The following is a 21,701-nucleotide window of genomic DNA, read 5'->3' as shown; positions in this document are numbered from 1 at the left end:
AACTCTCAAACAACTGGTGACGCTCCTCCCCCAGATAAAGAGTCGAAAATCTTCGAAGCCTCAGGCAAAAGGATCGCTGCACAGGCAGCTAACATCTGGAAGATTTCTAACACCCAAGCCCTGCTCGCACGTTATGATAGGGCACATTATGACACACTTGAGGCCATCCTACAACACCTACCTGACCAATACAAGGAGGCAGGGGAGATGCTTATTCAGGAGGGTAAACTCATTACTAACGCATCCATCAAATGTGCACTGGATGTGGCAGACACGGCCTCCAGGGCTATCAATACAAGCGTGTTGCTTAGACGCCATGCCTGGCTTAGGATTTCGGGGTTCAAACCCGACATCCAGACTACTAAACTGAACCAAACAGTCAATCCAGACCATCTGTTTGGCCCTGAAGTGGATGCCTCCCTGGAAAAAATGAAAAAAAGACCAGGAAACTGCCAAGTCAATGGGGGCTTTACAAAGTCAACAGTTTCGGGGTGGCTCCTTTCGCCGCTCAAATTCAAAAGGCACCTCAAGAGGACAGGCATCCCAATCCACACAATATTACAAGGGTAACACCCAAGCCTCGTTTAACAACAAGGGCAGAGGTGGTTACAGAGGCAATAATGTCAAGGGCAGGGGACGTGGAAACAATGGCTCCAGGTCCACCACCACCAACAAGCAGTGACGTCTTGTCACTGCCCCCCGACCACACAACACCAGTCGGGGGGAGACTCCAGCAGTTCCTGCCGGCGTGGGAGTCCATCACCACAGACAGGTGGGTGAGGTCTCTTATCCAGTACGGGTACTGTCTAGAGCTTACGTCCATTCCACCGGACATACCGCCAAGAAACCGTCCTATGTCCAGCGAGCACTTGACCTTGTTGCAGCAAGAAGCTCTACTCATGCTGCAAAAAGGGGCGATAGAGCTCGTTCCATTGCAGGAACAGGGAACAGGGGTTTACTCCCTCTATTTTCTCATCCCCAAAAAGGACGGGTCCCTCAGACCGATCCTGGACCTCAGGCCCCTGAACTGGTACATCCTCTCGGAGCACTTCCATATGCTCACGTTGCAGCAGGTGCTTCCCCTGCTTCAACAGGGGGACTTCCTGGCTACACTGGATCTGAAGGATGCATATTTTCATATCCCCCTGCATCCTTCACACAGGAAGTATCTCAGATTCACAATCTTAAACCAGCATTACCAGTTCAAGGTTCTGCCGTTCGGGGTCACCACAGCACCAAGGGTATTTACAAAATGCCTGGCGACCGTGGCGGCGCATCTCCGTCGCCAGCACGTCCACGTCTTTCCCTACCTGGACGACTGGCTCATTCAAGCAAGGACAGAACAGCAGTGCGTCGACCACGTGTCACGCACCATTCATCTCCTGCACGATCTGGGATTCTCTCTGAACTACACAAAGTCCCATCTCCAGCCCGCCCACGTGCGACAGTATCTGGGCGCGACAATCGACACTCTGGCAGCCACTGCGCAGCCAAATTCAGTGAGAATCGCCAGTATCCAGGCGCTGATCCAACGATTCAGACCCCAACACTCGCTTCCAGCGAGGGTGTTCATGCAGTTGATAGGCATGATGGCCTCCTGCATCTCCATTGTCCCGCACGCGAGACTACATATGCGTCCGCTTCAGGAGTGCCTGGCACGTCAGTGGACTCAGGCTCATGGGCAACTGACAGACCTAGTGTTGGTGAGCGGTCGGGCGTACAACTCTCTGCATTGGTGGAATCCACTAAACCTTTGCAAGGGCCGACCATTCCAAGAGCCTGTCCCACAGATTATCCTGACAACGGACGCCTCTCTCCAGGGATGGGGAGCGCATGTACTCCATTACACTGTGCAAGGACTATGGACGCTACAGCAACGGAAGATGCACATCAATGTGTTGGAACTGATGGCAATCTTCATGGCCTTAAAGGCGTTCAAAGTACATCTGTGCAACAAAGTCGTGTTGATCCGGACGGACAACATGACAGCCATGTACTACATTCTGAAACAGGGAGGCACACACTCTCCACAGCTGTCTCATCTGGCTCAGAGCATGTGGAAGTGGGCCATTCAGAGGAACATCTTCCTCATGGCAGAGCATCTCCCGGGCAAAGACAATCAAATGGCGGACCTGCTCAGCAGGCACAGCCATCAGATGCACGAGTGGGAGATACATCCATCAGTACTCCAACCGTACTTCCAAAGGTGGGGTCATCCAGAGATAGACCTATTCGCCACAAAGGAGAACGCAAAATGCCAAAGCTTCGCCGCCAGGTTCCCACACCCGCAATCACAGGGCAATGCGATGTGGATGAACTGGTCAGGCAGATTTGCGTACGCTTTTCCCCCAGCACCTCTGATACCGCTGGTGGCACGCAAGCTCAGGCAGCACTCGATGACTCTCATCCTGGTTGCTCCAACGTGGGCTCGCCAACCATGGTACACCACGTTTCTCGAACTCTCCGTGGTACCGCATCAAAGGCTTCATCTCACTCCCAGCCTTCTGACGCAGAGCCATGGCGACATTCAGCACCCAGATCCGCAACAGCTCAACCTGGCGATCTGGCTCCTGAAGTCCTAGAGTTTGGCTACCTCAATCTTCCTCCCGATTGCATGGACATCATTCGGGAGGCAAGGAAGCCCACTACTAGAGCTTGTTATGCGGCTAAATGGAAGAGATTTGTCATCTACTGTGCTAACCACGATATTGACCCGCTAGATGCTTCCATTCAAAACATCATCTGTTACCTTTTTCACCTGTATCGATGCAATCTAGCGTACTCTTCCATCCGCATTCACCTGTCTGCTATGGCAGCATACCTCCAGAATAGGCAGCACCTGTCACTCTTTAAGGTCCCTGCTATCAAGGCCTTTCTGGAAGGACTCAAAAGGGTCATTCCACCAAGGACCCCACCAGCTCCAGAATGGAACCTCAATGTGGTTCTTACGAGGCTGATGGGTCCTCCCTTTGAGCCACTGCACTCTTGTGAGCTTCAGTTTCTGACTTGGAAGGTTGCGTTCTTAGTAGCAATTACATCGCTACGGAGGGTTAGCGAGCTGCAGGCGCTCACCATCCAAGAACCTTTCTTCCAAGTACATGCTAACAGGGTGGTGCTCCGCACTAACCCTAAATTCCTACCCAAAGTGGTATCACAATTCCACATGAATCAAACAATTGAATTGCCGGTGTTTTTCCAAAACCCAGAGACGCTGGCGGAGCGCATGCTCCATACCCTTGATGTGAAACGGGCTTTAATGTACTATGTAGACAGGACGAAAGATTTCCGCAAAACCAAACAACTTTTTGTTGCTTTTGCCACACACCACAAGGGAAACGCTATCTCCAAAGCGGGGATTGCTAGATGGATAGTAAAGTGCATTCAGATCTGTTACGCTAAAGCTAAGCGCACTCTCACTATCCCACCGAGGGCCCACTCCACCAGGAAGTTAGGGGCCTCTATGGCTTTCCTAGGTAACATTCCCTTAGAAGATATCTGTAGAGCAGCCACATGGTCTACCACACATACTTTCACTAAACACTACTGTGTAGACGTGCATTCCAAACAGCAGGCAGCTGTTGGTCAGGCTGTTCTAAAAACGCTTTTTCAAACTGCTGCAGCTGGCACGGGCGACCGCCGATAATGGAGGGACTGCTATGTATTCTATGCACAGATATGAATTCAGCAGCCCACATGCCTCGAACTGCAAATGCTACTTACCAGTATGCATCTGTTCTTGGCATGTAGGGCTGCTGACATTCATATCGCCCACCCTCCTCCCCGGCGCCCGTAGCAGCTGCAGTGTTCATTCATATATACACATATGCTCATAGCATGGCCATCACTCACATTCTTCACTCCATCTCTGCCAATGGCTAAAAACAATCTGGGGATGGAGGCGATGCCCATGCGCACTGTAGTCCAGGGGAGGAGCCACCTATCTCGTGATACTTCGAAGACTCTTCCAGGACAACAATGTGCAATCATCCGGACCCAACACTAGGTGGCGATCTATGCACAGATATGAATGTCAGCAGCCCTACATGCCAAGAACAGATGCATACTGGTAAGTAGCATTTGCATTTTTCCTATAGCTAGGTGGATTGTCAAATGCAGACAAATCTGCTACCACAAAGCTAAACATACCTTATCTGTACCTCCTAAAGCCCATTCTACAAGAAAGTTAGGGGCTTCAATGGCATTTTTATGGAACATTCCCTTAGATGACATCTGCAAAGCAGCTACATGGTCTACACCTTACACACACTCATAAAACACTGTTGTGTAGATGTGCAAACTAAACAACAAGCTACTGTGTGCCAGGCTGTACTCAAAACCCTGTTTCAAACTACTGCAACAGATACGGGTGGTCGCCGCGAAGAGTGGTACTGCTATACAATCGAAGCACAGTGTGTAATCTGCAGCTTATACTCCTCGAACGGAAAATGCTATTTACCAGTAAACATCTGTTCTTGACATGTAGAGCTGCAGAGTTACACATGCCCACCTGCCTCCCCGGCTACCTTTATCTGTTCCAGTATTATCCTATTTAGATACAGCTTACATGGACACACTTCCTTTTCTTCCAAAGCTCCATCATTTTCCTAATGGCGAAAAACAATTAAGGATGGAGCTGATGCCCATGCGCAATGTGATCCAAAGGGAGGAGTCGCCTATTACGTGACTTCCAAGGACTTTCCAGAACAAAAACAACTGCAAACATCCGGGCCCAACACTAGGTGGTGATCTATACACAGTGTGTAACTCTGCCGCTCTACACGCCAAGAACAGATGCATACTGGTAATGAGCATTTTCCTTTCCTAATCTTCATTTGCATTTTGGACTTTGGAATCATTGTCTTTGCACTAAGAGCTGTAGTAATCTTCTATTCCTAGGTTTTTTGTCGCTGTTGAAGTCTGTCTCTGCTTCAGTAATTCAGGAGCTGCACTGTAAAGTTTTGTTCACCATCTCTGAAGATTAAACATTCACACCCCATTCTGACACGATTTGTGTGGTTTTGGTCTACCAAACTAGAGACCTACTCCCATTGACTGCAGTCCCTTAGCTTATGTGCTAAGTAAGCAAATAGTTGCAGTGAAAGAAAGACCACAGTACTACCATCTCACCATTAATGAAGAGTACAAGAATAAGCCTTGCCAAAAGCTCCAACAGAAGCAGGGAAAACACTCATGGCTGCCTGACTTGACCAGTTCTGTTGAGGGGTTTCCTGGTCCAAAGTTTCTAGACGAAGGCTGAAAAGTGTGACTCGGTCCATGCACACAAACCTCGATCAAGCAGGTGTTCATTTTTTCATGGTAACTTGACTTTTCTGGCGAACATTCATACTGCCCAAAATGTCAACATGAAGAATAGCTGTGTTTGGCTCTGACATTGTTAGCTGTTATAATATGGACCTAGCTGCAAATAGTAGTGAAGTACTTTGCAGACAACCTTTTTATTGTGGTGAGTTCTGCAACAAAAACCAGAGCTGTGTGGGCAAGACAGGACTATTGTAACTGTGATACTTTGAAGGGTGGTGACAACATAGCACAGCATACTTCAGAGCTGAATAGGGCACTTGTATACCGCACACTGTCCATTTGCTTTTTTTTATTGTAAGTAATGTGAGACACAGAGAGCTAGGGATTCACTTTTTTTTACCAAGGACCTAACTAAGACTAAAGTCCAGGTTGCCAAGTTCCACAGTCAACAATATAGCCCACATATATTACCTTTATATTATAAAACATATGCACATTTTGCTATAAGTCATAAACAGAAATTGGAGCATTTAGAACTTCACAGAGCTTTTCACAGTTGTGTGCTTATATAAAGCAGACTTCAATAGGGCCCAATAACATAGATACAGTCCTTTCTTTCCCTTCGGAGTCTTCAATCTAAAATATAGTTTGGTTTTCAGCGAAGTAATATCTTTGCATTTAAATAGCTCATTTCAATGTTCACTTAGGTGATCTGTAAATGTAAATGTATAGGCATTTATATAGCGCACTACTTACCCGTAGGGTCCCAAGGCGCTTCGACCGCTGCGAAACCCTTCCTGGCTTCCCTGAGAGATGGTCCCTTAATGGGTATCTCCAGGGTGAGACCAGGCATCCCCGGCGGTCTGGTGGGGCCGTTAGTGAAGATGAGGCAAGCTAATGCCCAGAGTTGCCGAGTGTGATCGCTGATCAGAGTGGGCACCGAGGCGAGAGAATTATCGAGTCCGCTGACCCTGGTCCAGAAACCTGCCGCGCCGGGAATCGAACCCTGGTCCCGGGCCGTCCTCTGCTCTCGGGTCTGCCGCCTCTAACCAGTGAGCCACACTACTTCACTGATTTCTTGGCTTTACAATTTCATTAAAGCTTTCTAGAGGCACTGTAACTTGTAGGCAGTGCTCACTTTGAATACAAATGGTAAAATTCCCAAATATCTGTTGTCGCCAGAGTGCAACCCTTCGTGGCAGACCCCTGGCTCTTGAACCACAATCTCCCAAGACTAATTGTTGCACCCACAGCAACACTGAGCTTTTCACAGCTATAGGTTTTCCTTGCTGCAACAGGTACTTCGGATTTTGCTATAGTATTCTCTTTTTCAGTGTAATGGTTTTAAATGTGTGATCATATGTAATGTAATTTACTATAATATTAATATTTGGTCAAGGTAGGTGAGGTCAAACTGGGCCACAAAAGATACATTGACAAGCATTTTGCATACCCAACCATTGTTGTGACATTTTGTTTTTTGTTTATTGCCAGAAATATGTTGACTTGGGGCAGTATGAGAGAATGGAAGGCGTTCCATCACTAGTACAATGGCTGATTTGCATTGGTGCTGATGCTGAGAGCATCGGGCCAGATCCTCTTCATTCCATCATGAGACTTTGCATCAAAGCAAGTAAGTGTGATGCATCAAAACATTCAGATGCAGTCTTGTACAGACGACTAGGCAAAAGTATTATAACCATGCCTTGTTAAGCTTTGGTAGGCAGTTAAGCTACACTTTGCGGAGTTCGGTCACCTGCAGCTAAAGTGTTTATCATCTGTGTATACATTCTTCCCCAAATATTTGGGCTCGTAGTTGGATATTTGTGCAGACCCATGTATCCCGAAGACTGCAGACAAGCAATGAAAATCTCACTTCTGTCTTCAATGAAGTTCAAGCATAAAGACCTATCTGTTCCACTTAAGCATTATTCAAAACGTATGACTCCATGCTAAATTCATTCTGTCATCCCTCTCCTCAGGGACCACTTCTACCTCATATAACCTTTCAACAGTTTTGAGTCATATTTGCCACTCTAAATAGAGCAGGGTCTGAATCTAATGTGCCCTTTCCTACATGCCAACCCTCTTTTGCAGCCTTACCTCCTGTAGCACTACATACCGTTGTGAAATCCTCCCTATATTTAAAATCCTGTTACTTCTTTTATCATTTATGACTTCTAGCACTCTGACTCTCAAGTGCGTGTTTTCTCACAAACCATGGAACGCTGGACACTAACTGGCCTCCTCAATAGCTTTTTCTTCAATAACCTACTTTATCACCCTTAATCTTGTTTAGCTGCCATTCATTCTCTAACAAGCCACTTCTTTTAATTGTATCGCCTTTGCACTTCACTTTTGACGTACATCTGTACTCCTCTTTCTTGACCTGTTTGTACTTTCTAACTCTATCGACAACACAGTGTTATTCAATGCTCCAGCCTTGCTTGGCCTGGAGGGCAGCTCTTTAAGGGTTTTCCTCACGGCACTTTCAGTGCTCCTTTTCATCTTCTTTCTCCTCGGATCAGTTGTCATTCACCTTTCTCAATGTGGGTGAATCGCCAGCTTCGGTCCAGGGCACTTTGTGCGTCTTGCTCTATATCTCTTCTCTAGTGCAATCTATGCTTAATTTCACATCGTCCTATCATTTCATTTACTCCCTTTCTGCTATTTGCTAACAGATGGCAATATTTTCTAGGAATGCTTGTGAACGTTCCAGCCATTGGCAATCGTTTGGGGTCATATCCCAGTCTATTTCCTTTTTTGCTCACTATTGTTGTATCTGACTGAGACCAGTCATATGCAATTCAGCCTTGGTTCAGCTTCAGTAAGAACATTCTCCCTTGCACGGCCAGGCCAGTTCTCTACAGAACGAACACTTGAGCAGTCCAGGCTAGTTACATTTCCCACTATGCCACTTAAGATTGAGAGTAGCTCTGTGCAACTTATTTCTAGTTCTGCTCCATTAGGAACAGTCAAGCCTGAACCACCAGGTGGTATCCCTTCTGAACTGTTGGATTACTGCATTTGGTTGCTTTTGAGTTTTTGGAAGTAGAATTCTCTCCCTCCTCATCGACAAAGTTACCAACTTTGCAAAATTGGTACCATTTAATCTACCACGCTAATAATACTTCTCCATGACAGAAAACAAGAAGGCTGGCTTTCGGCCAACCACAAAGCCCTGTTCAAATTTCTAGCATTGGTTTTAAAGGACAATAATGTGTTACCCTCCCTTGTTACTACTAATTTTCATCTTGTAACTGTATCAAATCCTGCCCCGTTCGCCATCCTGTTTCTTACAACTCTGATTTCTGATTGATACTTCTAATTGCAGATACTTCACCTTTAGACTGTGCCTCTGGGACCAGACTGGATCTGGAAGTTTTTACAGCAGTGCTCCCGCATGTGTCTAGCTGGCAACGTGCAGCACCGCGTTTGCCTTGTTTTACCCTGGAAGTATTGGAGTGGAGTGGCATATAAGTGCCACCCCTGTGTGTCAACTTCCTGTCCTTTCTTTTGGCACTTTCGAGCATGGATCTGGAGCTCTGCTCCCTTTTTTATTGTTTGACGATTGTATCCACATTAAGTTCCATTGTGCAAGGGAAAGATGTCCCTACCGAAACTACAGGGTACAAACACATATAAGGTGTGCCGTTGTTGTTGGAGCTCCAAGTCATGCGAATAATGTGCCCTCATCCACCTGAAATTGATCAGGGCTATTGAAGTGAAGATGTATGTCGCTGAACATCAAAGGAAGTCACAGCCCTCAGTCTCCACGTTGACGGTGCTGACCCATTTTTCCAAAAAATAATAATTGGTAGTAGCAATCCCAAAAGGGATACACCACACCTCAAGCAGAAAAAGCAGCAGTACAGTTATTAACTAAATATAAGTGTGAATATTTTTTCAATAATATAAGATGTCGGGGTGCTGAAATAACTGGGAGCACCAACTACCTTATGGTGCTGTCGACAAGTTGCAAGAACATGCACATAAACATATCTATAAGTACAGTTGTAGCACACCCTTAATAGTCACAATGAATTCAATCCGATCATATATCCCATATAAGAATATATCCAAACAATATGTATCAAAGTCTCAAAGTCTGAAGGCGAATGTATCTTATTCCAAACCAACGTTGGTTTTAAAGGACCATCCACAAATTGAATGAAACAAGACCTCTTTATTTATGTACGACAAATTCCCAGCAGGGGTGAACTGTTGCCACTAGTGTGGTGCTCAGTCGCCCTGTATGTATGCGAGCCACAGACTTTTCTGGAGATGTGCAGTCATCTCATTTGCATATACATTTTAATGTATGCTGCCCATTTAGCAACCAGGCTGTTTCTGCCCTTGAATGCTTATAGTAAAGTAGAGCCACAGTGCGTTCCTTGGGAATTTCTCACACCTGCTAGGCAGTTTCCTCATCCGTTTCAACCCCGCAGAGGCTACTCTAGGGGTTTGGCTTATAGACCGCTCCAGGATCCCCAACCCCTGCAACTATCACCACAACCCTTTGGTGGCTGGGGACTGGAATCGAGCAGACATTGCACAGGTTGTCAGGGACATTGTTCTTCTGAGTTCCCCTCTCCAGCGGCATCAGCCCCCAAGCCGCTTTAGTTTGCCCTTAGCGACGCACAACAACTGTGTGGGAGTCGGGATCAAATATTTTCTTGAACAGGACAGTGCCATTCTGTTCCTTTTGCTACCCGCCGCATTTTCTCGCCCACATCAGAGCAGATTTCATAGTAGCACCTAACCATCTTATTTCAAAAGATGTGAGCTCAGCTGTCTAATATAGGCTTTCCTGAGAATAGACAAATTCAAACTGCTCACAGTGTCCCTTATTCTGTCTGCCTTGGATCGAGGTGGCTGGATGGTAGCCTTGGATATACAGGACGTGTACTTTCATGTGCTTGTCCCGCTGTCCTACATACGTTACCTGCAGCTCATGGTTGTCAAGAAGCATTTTCAGTTTGCTGTACTCTCCTTTGGCCTTACCAGCGCCCCTTATGTGTTTACGAAAGGGATGGCGGTGTTCACCATACATTATAGTGGTTGGAGATATAGGATCTGAATTCACCAAGCCCAGTTCCAAGGAAACCAATCCGATTTCGTCCAAGTCATGGAATAGACTGCAGAAACTCTGCAGTGATGTCTGCTTGACTGCAACCTGACTAGCAGCAGACCTCTTTCCTTCCCCAACAAGAGCTGATGTTCGTCACGGATGCAACACTTCCAGATTAAGAAACTCCTCTAGGACAGGTGGTGATCAGAAGGCTTTGTTCTCTGGTGGAAACCTGGCTGTACACTAATCTGTTGGAGTTGCGGGCCATTCACCTAGCGTTTAAGGTTTTTCTGCCATCCATCAAGGGAAGCCTGGTGCAGGTTCTCACAGACATCACCACTGATGTGTGATATTGCAACAAGCAGGGCACAGAGGGGCCCTGGGACTTCCGTTAAGAGGTGCTTCGCCTCAGCAGTTGCCTTGAGAATTAGGCCATCTCTCTCATCAGGAACCACCTGGCAGGATCGTTAAACACCAAGATAGATGAGCTTAGCCAGTGGGGCCTGGCGGATTATTGATGGTGATTGCACCACAAAGCGGCACAAGGTATCTTCTGACTCTGGGGAGAGACCCTGTTTTGGACCTGTTCGTCACTATCGATAATGTGCAGTGCCTAAACGTCTCTACATTGGAGTCCCAAATAAAGCTCTCTTTAGGGCACACATACTGGTTAGAGTGGAGCATGGGACTACTGTGCACCTTTCCACCTCAACCTCAGGTTGTGAAGAATGTCAGGAACAACAGAGCCCAAGTCATTCTAGGGGCTCCGGATTTGGCCAGGAGTGTGTTGTACCCAGACCTGAGCATCAGCATCTGTCCAATCAAGCTACTGCTTTGGGGGGATCTTCTGTCATAGCAGCAGAGTAGGGTTCTGCATTCGATCCTATGCAATCTACACCTTCATTTGTGGCGATTGAGCGGTGGCAGTTGACTAAGTTCTGTCTACTACCTAGGGTTGTCCTCAAGGCCAGGCGTTTCACTACAGAGCCCAAAAGCACTAGGTGCTGGGACAGATGCGTGGGCTGGTGTAGTGTCAACAACACAGACCCCTAAAAAGCCACACTGTTAAATGTTTTATTGTTTGTTTTGGCTTTGACTCAGCAAAGTCTTGGAGTGGGCACGTATAAAGGTTATTTATCATTCCTTTAAAGGTTCCACATGCATGTGAACCCCCCCCCCCCAAAGTTTGTGATGTCACAGTGGCATCTTAATTTGATCCTGACGTTACTCATGTGCATCCACTTTGAGTCAGTGCACAGCCGCCTGTTGCACCTTCTGGCTCTCAAAGCTGGCTTCCTCCTCGCAATCATTTATGCTCATCATTTGAGTGAGCGCCTGCCTCTCTTGGTGCACCCTCCCTCCACCATCTTTTTCCCCTGACAAACCATTCTTGTGGACCATTTTGACCTTTTTGCCACATGTGGAGACTCCTTTTTACGTTGGGCCATCCATCCCCCTCCCAACTTTCTTTACTCCATCGGCTGGACCCCAAAAGAGCCTTAAGATTTGAAATGGATTTTGCCAAAGTCCATTGTGGTGTTGACACTCTTAGATGTGTTACACATTGGCTAAAAAGCAGCCTCCTGAAGGACTGGGGGCTCATTCCACCAGGGCCAGCTATGGTACCACTGTGTTCTCACGTGGAGTACCCTGTTCTTGATTGGCGATAATGTGGGCGTCAGTACACATGTGCATGAATCTCTATTACATTCTCAGCCAGAACCGACGAGTAGAGCTTTTTACCCGTTCAATCCTTCAGGGCTTTTTGTTCTGATATCACTTCACTGATCCTTCACCTTTGGGAGCTACTGCTTTGGGATATATTCTGAAGGTGAGGAATCTAGGGGTTAGAAGTATTGATCAGAAGAAGGTTACTTACCTTCAGGAACGTTCTCTCTGGTGGGTACTGTAGCTAAACGTGTATTCCTCATTGCCAACCCACCTTCCTTGTATGTGTAGTAGTCTCTTTTTACCATCTGAAAAGGTCCCAAATTGGAGATGCTTTCTGGTTTAGAGAGGACCTGACTTAGCAGTTAGGGCTGGATTGCTCCTATCGGAGCAGGGCCAAGGCAGAATCTCATATGGATGGGCCTTTTATTTGAGGTGGCATTATGGGCAAAAACATGATGAATTGTGTTACCGGCCCAAGAAATTACTAACGGCTGAAATTAGTTCAAGAATCCCACCCATCACTTTTTTTAGTCCCAAGTAGTTTAAGCATCAGTCTATCCTTACCATTATAGGCATTACATAAATCCTACCTCTATAATGTTCAGAATCACTTACTGAACTAATGGTGTAAATGATGGGCCATTGTTAGATTTAAATCGAAAATGTGTCTACTTTTTTAATCAAACACATCTTGTCTTTCATCTACCTGACCTGAATCTTCGCACCAGATGACATTAGTGCACATATTAGCCTGATTGGGTCAGTAAAACTAACCCTTTCTACACTTACAATACCTCACACACTGATTTTAATCCTTTTGGAATCTTTACAGACTATGTACATTGCTAAGTGTTGTACTGTATTGTTTGTTTCTGCCCAGAACATGCCGCACAGTATTGATGGCCACCTAAATAACATAATTGTTCTGTGTACCTAGTATTATTGCTATGATCCATATTTCTGTTAGAAATACTTTTTTGTTTAAAAAATGTGTTAATTGATCAATGAACCTTGATACCCTCACCAAATATTTTACCCAGTTTTTATGGCTACTATATTTAAACTTTACTTCTTGGCAGTGTGTATTTGGGTATTTGGTTGTTTCAATGCAAGTTTTTTCCATGTTACTATTTTTGTGGTTTTTCTTGAAACGTACACTTAATCTTTGTTCGAGGCATATGAGCTGCAGATAGTACACTTTGCCTAGATCGCCATCTGGTGTTGTGCTCTGATGATTGCATTTTGTTTTTGTCTTGGAAGAAGTCTTGTAGTCACGAGACTGGTGACTCCTCCTTCGGTGTACAGTGCGCACGGGCTTCGGCTCCATCGTTAGATTGTTTTATTCCGCCATCGAGTTCGGATGAAACTTGCTGCGCTCCGGTTCAGAACCGTTTCCAGACCCCTACAACGCGCAACTACATTCACCGACTGTATTGTTTCGATCGCGTGCCTTCGACACACACCTCGAACACCCCCATCACTCTTCGACTCTTGCGAACCTCGACACAGACGGAAGTCGATGGAACAGACTCCTTTTAAAAAATGTCCACAGTGTCTGCTAAATTTCCACACTCAGACCTCCATCCTGTATGCAATTTGTGCCTCTCTCCAGAACACCGAGAGGACAATTGTGAAGCCTACCTTTCATTTAAATCGAAAAAGACTATATACGGGATTGTCGAGCTCGACGCCGAGACATGCAGCGAGGCACAGGCTCCATTCCAGACATCTTCAATCCAGGTCCCGATAACCTTCCGGAGCCAGAAGAAATCATGGACTCCGAAGCAGACGTCTCCGACGCCGATGATGACATCACTCCTGCTCAAAGGGACTTGAGAACTGAAACTCAGGCCCCGGCCTGACCCAGCCCAAAACAAAGGCACCGGTAACACCTTCCCCTTTGGGCTCAGGTATGCACCGTACTAAAACTTTTAACGCCCCGCCCTCGGGCTCGGCACCGAAGGACAGACAAAAGCCATCTGGCTCGAGCCAACCACTCGGTGCCGGATAACCACCCTCGGCACCGAAGGTACAACCATCTGTGTTGCCACGCCTTCTTCCGTCGACACAGATGAAGCACTCTGTGCCGAAACCCATAAAATACCCCTTGGCACCGAACAACTTTGATAAAAAGTTGGCGCTGAAGCAACTCGATCAGGCGTCGACACCAAAACAGCCGGATAAACCACCGGCACCGAAAAAAACAGATACAACTTCGGCACTGAAACAAACTGAAAAACATTTGGCACCAAAATATATAGGAAAGACTTTGGTACCATCAAAACACAAGGCACCGAAAACTTCAGAACCGAGTAAAGCTGTTGTACCAGACAATGTCCCAAAACACCCAAAATCAGTTCCAAAGGACAATTTCGACACCAAGCAAGTCTGTGAAGTCCGAAGAACTTTTTTCCCCAGATCCAAAGCAGACTACTATATTTATCCACCCAAAGACTGGTCATATAGTCGCCAAGCTACCTGCAAAGAGGAAACCAGAACATTTACCCCAAATTCCAGTTCCTCCAAAGAAAATTCATATATCTACTAACACTTCTCTCCCACCTTCACCTCCACCACCTGCTAACCCTAATTTAATAATTTCACCACCACACTCTCCAGATGTACAGGATAGTGATGATTCACAGGGGCATGGAGATTTAGATGAGGATGTAATGCAATTAAGTCCTGTTAATTCACCGCAGGAGTCAGATCCATGGCATGATTATAACACTGATCCTGATCTAACAAATGATCCAGATTTCTACCCCTCGAAGCCATCTCCACCAGATGATAATGTGGGGTTTGCACAGCTTATTAATAGAGCAGCTACATATCATAAAGTCAAACTTCATGCAGACCCTGTAGAAGAAGATTTCTTTGTTGGAAACCTTTGCACAACCATAAAAATCTACTCATGTCTTACCTACGCTACAAGGCCTTACCAGACATGCTCCTGTGGTGTTTAAAGACCCAGTCAGAGCTAGGGTTCTTAACCCCAGAGTGGATAAAAAATACAAAGCAGCTCCTAGTGACCCTATCTACATTAAGGGCCAACTTCTCTTAGATGCATTAGTAGTAGCCAATGCACGTAAAAGGGCAAACTCCCTGGGATCAGTTGACACACCACTTCCTGACAAGGAATCTAAGTTGTTAGATGCGTCAGGTAAGCATATGGCGTCTCAAGCTGCTAAATCATGGAAAATTGCAAACACACAAGCCCTGCTAGCAAGATGTGACAAGGTTCACTATGACGAGCTTGAGAAGCTCATTCAACATCTTCCACCAGAGTATAAGGACAAAGCGAATGACCTTATACAAGAAGGGAAACTAATTACTAATAGCTCAATAAAATGTGCACTAGATGCAGCGGACACCTAGTTACGTGCTATAAATACTAGTGTACTACTACATAGACACGCATGGTGGAGAAGTGTGGCTCAGGGGTTAGAGGCGGCAGACCCGGAAGCTGAGATCGGCCCTGGACCAGGGTTCAATTCCCCGCCTCGGCGGGTCTTGGGCTCAATAATTCCATGGACTCGATAATTCTCGCTCCGGTGCCTACTCGACTCACGGGTTCACACTCTGCAACTCTGGGCAATAGCTTGCTTAATCTCCACAACGGCCCCTCGCGGCGGGATGCCTGGCTTTCACCTTGTGGATCCCCTGCCGGGGTATCTCACAGGGGAATACCAGGACGGGTTCCCTAAGCAAGCGCATAGATGCCTGCGATGTGGGCGATTTGCGCTATATAAATACATGTACATTTACATTTACATTTACATGGCTTAAAGTGTCTGGGTTTAAGCAAGAAGTGCAAAATGCAATTCTAAACCAACCATTTGATCAAGAGCACCTTTTTGGACTTGCAGTTGATGCACCTTTAGAAAAAATAAAGAAAGATAGAGAAACAGCAAAGTCTATGGGGGCCCTACAGTCACCCTCTGCTAGAGGTTCTTTTTGTCGCTCCTTTTACAGAGCAGGTTCCAAAACTAACACATCAGAACACCCTACATCCTCATATAAAAGTCACAACCTAGGCTCCTTTTATAGGGGATACAATAGAGGAGGTTACAGAGGTAACAACAAGAAGGATAAGGGCAGAGATAACAACACCCGCAACTCCCCTAACAATAAACAGTGACTTCCTTACGCTTCCCCCCCGATCATCCCACTCCTGTCGGGGGACGCATCTCACAGTTCCTACCTCTCTGGAATTTCATCACAACAGACAGGTGGGTAAGACAAATTATCCAGTATGGTTATTGCCTGGAACAAACTTCTACACCCTCCAACATTCCTCCAAGACGGCGCTCAATGTCATTAGACTATCTAACGCTACTCAAACAAGAAGTCTTGGCAATGTTACAAAAGGATTCAATAGAGCCAGTTCCTCTAATTCATCAAGGGACAGGAGTTTACTACCTTTACTACGTTATCCCAAAGAAGGACGGCTCTCTAAGACCAATACTGGACCTCAGACCGCTAAACTGTTACATTCATTCAGACCACTTCCACATGGTCACTTTACAACAAGTGCTTCCATTACTGCAGCTATGTGACTTTCTCTCCACTATAGATCTAAAAGACGCCTACTTCCACATTCCAATACATCCCTCTCACAGGAAATATCTCAGATTTGTGGTAGATGGTCAACACTACCAGTTCAAGGTGCTTCCGTTCGGAGTCACCACAGCACCCAGAGTCTTTACCAAATGCCTCGCAGTCGTTGCAGCCCATCTCAGAAGACAACAAAGTCATGTCTTCCCCTACCTAGACGATTGGCTTATAAAAGCAAACTCCCATAACAGCTGTGTGCAACACACGCTTCAGACAATACAGTTGCTTCACAGTCTAGGATTCACAGTAAATCTAACCAAATCCCATCTCCAACCGTCTACAATGCAACAATATCTAGGGGCAACAGTAAACACACTCACAGCCAAAGCTTATTCCAATCCCATCAGGATAAATGCTGTGAGAAAGTGGCTCTATATATACTGGACTAGAATGAAGTACAGTGTGTATAGAGTCCACCAACCCCAGAGGTATTACAGAGGTTAAAGTCAGAACTGACCTTACTCTTCAAAGTGGTAGCTTGGTCGAGCAGTAAGGCAGTACCAGAGGACAGTGTAAAGCACTTGTTGTACACACTCAGTGAGCAAAAGGTTTCACACACTCAAAGACTGAACTCCATGCCAATTGTTTTTATATCCACAGATATAGGTGTTTTATTTTTAGAACCAACAGTTATAAAAATATACTTTTCTTGTTATGAGTTCTCTCGTGTAATTACTTTGCAAAGGAGCAATAAAGTTTGTGCACACAATTAATACAGTATTGACAGTAAGCAACACAATCCTAAAACACATTATAGCATTGAGGTCAATGGGTTTTCCACATGTAAGTTCAGTTGATTACTATATAGATTACTTTAGTAGTTCTGGGACTAGATCCAGTCCTGGGACCTAAGCTGAAACCAGATTAGCAAACACGCTTTAGTTACTGTAGTGAATTTCCATGAATATAAAGCTGTTTTAAAAGTTCACACTTCGAAACTTTTCAATGGAAATCTGACAGTTATTCAATGGGAGAAAATTCAGGTTGCAGGTAAAGTACGATCGCATATTTTTTTTGTAACCCAGCACTGGGCTCCTAGAGCCAGCACTGGGGTCTTAACTCAAAACTGGTAGGTACTTGTGTTTCAGTATTTCGTGTGATTTTTAAAGAATATTTCAAGTTTTCAAAAGTAGACACTTAAAAGAAATTTCATAGAAAAGCAGACAATGGGTTCCTATGGAGAAAATACAGATTACTAGTAACCCCGCTAGGGATTACTTTTGCGGTTCAGTACTGGACTGGAAGGTACAGTACTGGCTTCTCCCCTGATAACAGGTGAGTACTTCGGAATTTGGACTTTGGCTGATTTTATGTCAATATTTTTAGTTTTCAAAACTTCACACTTAGAAAATTTTCGAGTCAAAATGGGTCAATGGTGTCCAATGGCAGTTAAGTAAGTTACCGGTTCCCAGGTGAGTACTTGGTTGGTGAAGTCATGGTTCTGGGCATAGACTCGGGGGTCCCCCAGGGTCAGGTAAGTACAGTTAGTTCACTCCCAGCAGCACAGGGGTGGCCGGGTGTAGAGGTGGGTAGGCCCAATGGTATACAATGAGGGAAGGGGGGCCTTCGGTTGGTGGCTGCTGGCTAGCAGGCCACGCGGCTGTGAGAGCTGGGCTCCTGGTCACTTGCTCAGGGCAAGGAGGGAGGTAGAATAGGATCCAGGGGTCACAGCCAGCTGCACTCGGGCGGCTGGGTGCAGGGTGCTTTTGAGCAGTCATGCGCTCAATGTTATCCAATTGGAAGGTCAAAAAGGAACAAAAGCTGCAGGCTCAGTGACGGAGACTCTCCAGGGGCGACCAGCACTTTAAGAGGTAAGTTGGGATCTTGGAGCACAGGTAGGTTTCCTAAAGGGAGGCACAGGGGGCTGTAGGGCGCCGTGTGTATGGGGTGTCTTTGGGCGTCGGAAAAGCTTACCCTCAGCTGGTCGCCGTTGGGGTGGCCCCTGGTCCTGAGTCTGCAGGCGTCGATTGGTTCCTTGAGGAGGGTCTTGGGGCACTGGACTTCGGGTCCCAGTCGCCGGGGGGACGTCCTTGTGGTCTTGGTTCGGTTGGGACCAACCCGGGCTTGGCAGGTGCAGAGTGGGCTGGTCCGGTGCTTCCTCGTTGGCACCAGGTGGGTTGTTGCAGCAGAGCCTCTGCTGATGGGAGTCCAAGTCTTGGGTCAAGGCAGGCAGGTCCTCCGGGGGTCCCAAGGTTGCTGTCCGCAGGAGTCGCCGGGATTAAGCAGGAGCAGGTTCCAGGATCGACAGGCCGGTAGGGTTGGGTTCAAGTCAGTTGTTGTCGTCCTGTTGTTAAGAGCCCCTAAATACTGAATTTATGGGCATTACAGGTAGGGCAAGGACAGGGACCAATGAGTACACCCCCTAGCCTGCTCCTCTCCTGTGGGAGGGGGGCAGGAGCCTAGCTGTGATTGGGCAGGGCTCCCCATCTTCAAGATGACCGGAGCCCGGGGTCGTGCTTCACCTCGTCTCCCCCACCTGAGGGGTGGGGTTGGCACAGGCTGGCACACCCCCCTTCCTGACGTAGTTTTTCCCGCCAGAGTGGGGATTCATTCCTTGTGCCAAAGTAGAGTTTAATACCCCCTCAAGAAACCTGGGATCCACCAACTTAGCCTTGACTAAATCCATACAGATAAAAAAAGGTTTGAGGCGGCAGCGGTTAATTTTTAACTCATCTTACGGCAGCCAATCAGAATCGGCTACCCCTGGACCTCGGCCACACAGCCGATTGCTTTCTCTTTAGAAAGAGGTTTAAAATCTGGCTTCTTCCTGACTAATCACCCATTTGTGGACTCTTCCCCAGTGTCTCTGTAATACAATTTGTGGTACCTATAGCGCTGTGATATCCCCTTGTAAATAGAACAAAGATGCTAGCCCTCCTACTTCTTTAATCTCGCCTTATTTTTATGAGACAACAAACAAAAATCAACGTTTCTTTGTTTGTATGGGTAATTTTATTTAACCCTTTTGTTCATTATTTTTAGTAAGATTTATCTTTTTCATAGGCAAGAAGAACACTTTATATACACCTATATACAAATACAAAACATTTATACATATTTACAACAACTATACAAATAGCACATTGAATCAAACAGTTATCAACAAACTTCACGTATGAAAAAATATATATAGCAATTCTGTGTTCACAAATGGTTAATCTTTGTGAAATAACAAAAAACCGCTACTGGACCCAAGAGGTGGAAAAGAAATGATGCGACAGAAATCAGAAATTAATTCACAGTTAGTTCAACCAATAAAGACTGAACCCATCAAGGGCAAATGTTTCGAACTGTCTGTCTGTCGTTTATCTTGCCAACGCGTTTCGAATCTGTAAATGCTTACAGATTCTCCTCAGGGCTCTCTCAATGTTATGGATCTAAACAAAAGAATAAAGCGAAGCTTGTGTCAGTGTTTGTGCCTTATTTGTGAAAGGCCCCCCTACAAATGTTAGGACTGTGCTGGATTGGTTACCTTTATACAGAGTGCGGACGGCTCTCGTGATTCAGTTGTACACGAAGGGCTGTATACCGCAAGAAGTCAGTGCTTTAGAAGAACAATTCTGGAAAGAAAATAATCAAAGGCTTACAATGCTATCTAGAGCAGAGCAAAGCGACTACTACAGACCTACGGCTGCATGCTCATACCTTAATCGGGTGTGGCAATGAATGCTGTATTAGGTCCTCTGTTTGCTTATTCTATCCTGTCCGAGCGACCTGTAAAGCATAAGGGTCAAGCTCAGTATCGAAATTGTATGTGGTGCAAAGGCACTCAAGAGATGCTGCGCGGTGATATGAAGTCACCTACCTAGATTTTGGTAATGATCACGGGGCGTCGATCGCCATGCCGTGTACTCGTTGTCCCACTATCACTCGTTCAATCGGTGGCGGGGGTGCGTGTCCCTCGCTGTTGTGTGAGTCTTGCTCGCGCTAAAAAACAGAAAGGGGGAGTCCCTTAGTCCCTCACTGAAACAGACTTGATTCAGTTTGAATGTCATGAAGTCTCACGCATTAGGAGCCTCTCTCACGCTCACCTTTCTTCCTCGCGAGCAAACCAGGAAATGCAAACACAGGAACAACCTAGTGGCTGTACAGGGCTCCTACATCATAGTGAGCCTGGAGCTGAGCATTCTGGGTGTTGTAGTTTCGAGATTTGGGCTTGTTACAATCTAGAAATTTCTGAAAGCGTGTTTAACCCCGTTTGGGTGCTGTTGAACTTGAGTATCAAGTAGGCCTCTTTTTTCAAAAGGATCTGGTCTATGTTGATACACGTTTTTGACTCGTTGATGTTAAATAACACTGTCCAAGTGAAGTCATTCTCCCCGTGTTGTTTTTCGGAAAAATGTTGGACAAGGGGCGCAGTTACTACTTTCTTTTTTATGCGCGACCTGTGTTGGGTCATACGTGTGTTGACCTGCTGATTGGTCTTCCCAATATAGATTTTTTGGCAGCTGCAAATTATGGCGTAAACGACATTTTTTGTTTTGCAGTTGGTGAAACTGGTGTGAGTCCAAGACGTGTTGGAGTGTTGAAAGGTGGTACCCTCAATGGTTGTATCGCACGCGATACAATTCCCACACCTATGGTGTCCCTCGATTGGTTTAAGACCCCACTTTGACAACAAGTCACTTTTGGGCTTAGCCAATCTGATGTCCGCACGGACTAGTTGCTGGCCAATATTCTGATTTCTTCTGAAAGCGAATATTGGGCGTGGGATAGGTGTCTCTAATTGTTCCAGCAAGTGCCAATGTTTCAATACCATTTGGCGTATGTTGTGAGTTTCAGCAAAAAATGTCGTCACGCACACTAGATTCTCTAGATCACGTTTTGCTTTTATTTCAAGGAGGCACTCCCTCGGGGTACAACGTGCTCTTTTAAAAGAGTGCTTAAGAAGCTTTTTTGGGTGTAACCTCTTTGTGTTAGTTCTTCACAAAATTTTGATCCATATTGCTCAAATTGTGTCAGCTCCGAACAATTTCTCCTAATTCGTAGAAGTTGCCCATATGGCAAGTTTGCCCTCAGGTTTCTGGGATGTGAGCTCCCATAATGGAGTATGGTGTTCCTGTCCGTTGCTTTCTTGAAG

At 46.0% G+C, this 21,701-nt stretch overlaps 1 protein-coding gene across 3 annotated transcripts in view; it reads left to right on the top strand.

Moving 5' to 3' along the window:
• The window catches only part of TRANK1 (tetratricopeptide repeat and ankyrin repeat containing 1), a 1,005,982-nt gene that overhangs the window by 322,031 nt on the left and 662,250 nt on the right, over nucleotides 1-21,701 (top strand). For all 3 annotated transcript variants that reach the window (XM_086964756.1, XM_086964757.1, XM_086964755.1), the window contains one exon: nucleotides 6,757-6,895. In XM_086964756.1, the coding sequence (XP_086820882.1) occupies nucleotides 6,757-6,895 (139 nt within the window). The remainder of the gene's footprint in view (nucleotides 1-6,756; nucleotides 6,896-21,701) is intronic.

The sequence above is a fragment of the Lissotriton vulgaris genome, chromosome 4_1, assembly GCF_964263255.1.
Source record: "Lissotriton vulgaris chromosome 4_1, aLisVul1.2, whole genome shotgun sequence".
In the NCBI taxonomy this organism is placed as follows: Eukaryota; Metazoa; Chordata; class Amphibia; order Caudata; family Salamandridae; genus Lissotriton; species Lissotriton vulgaris.
This window is presented reverse-complemented; position numbering and strand designations above follow the sequence as displayed.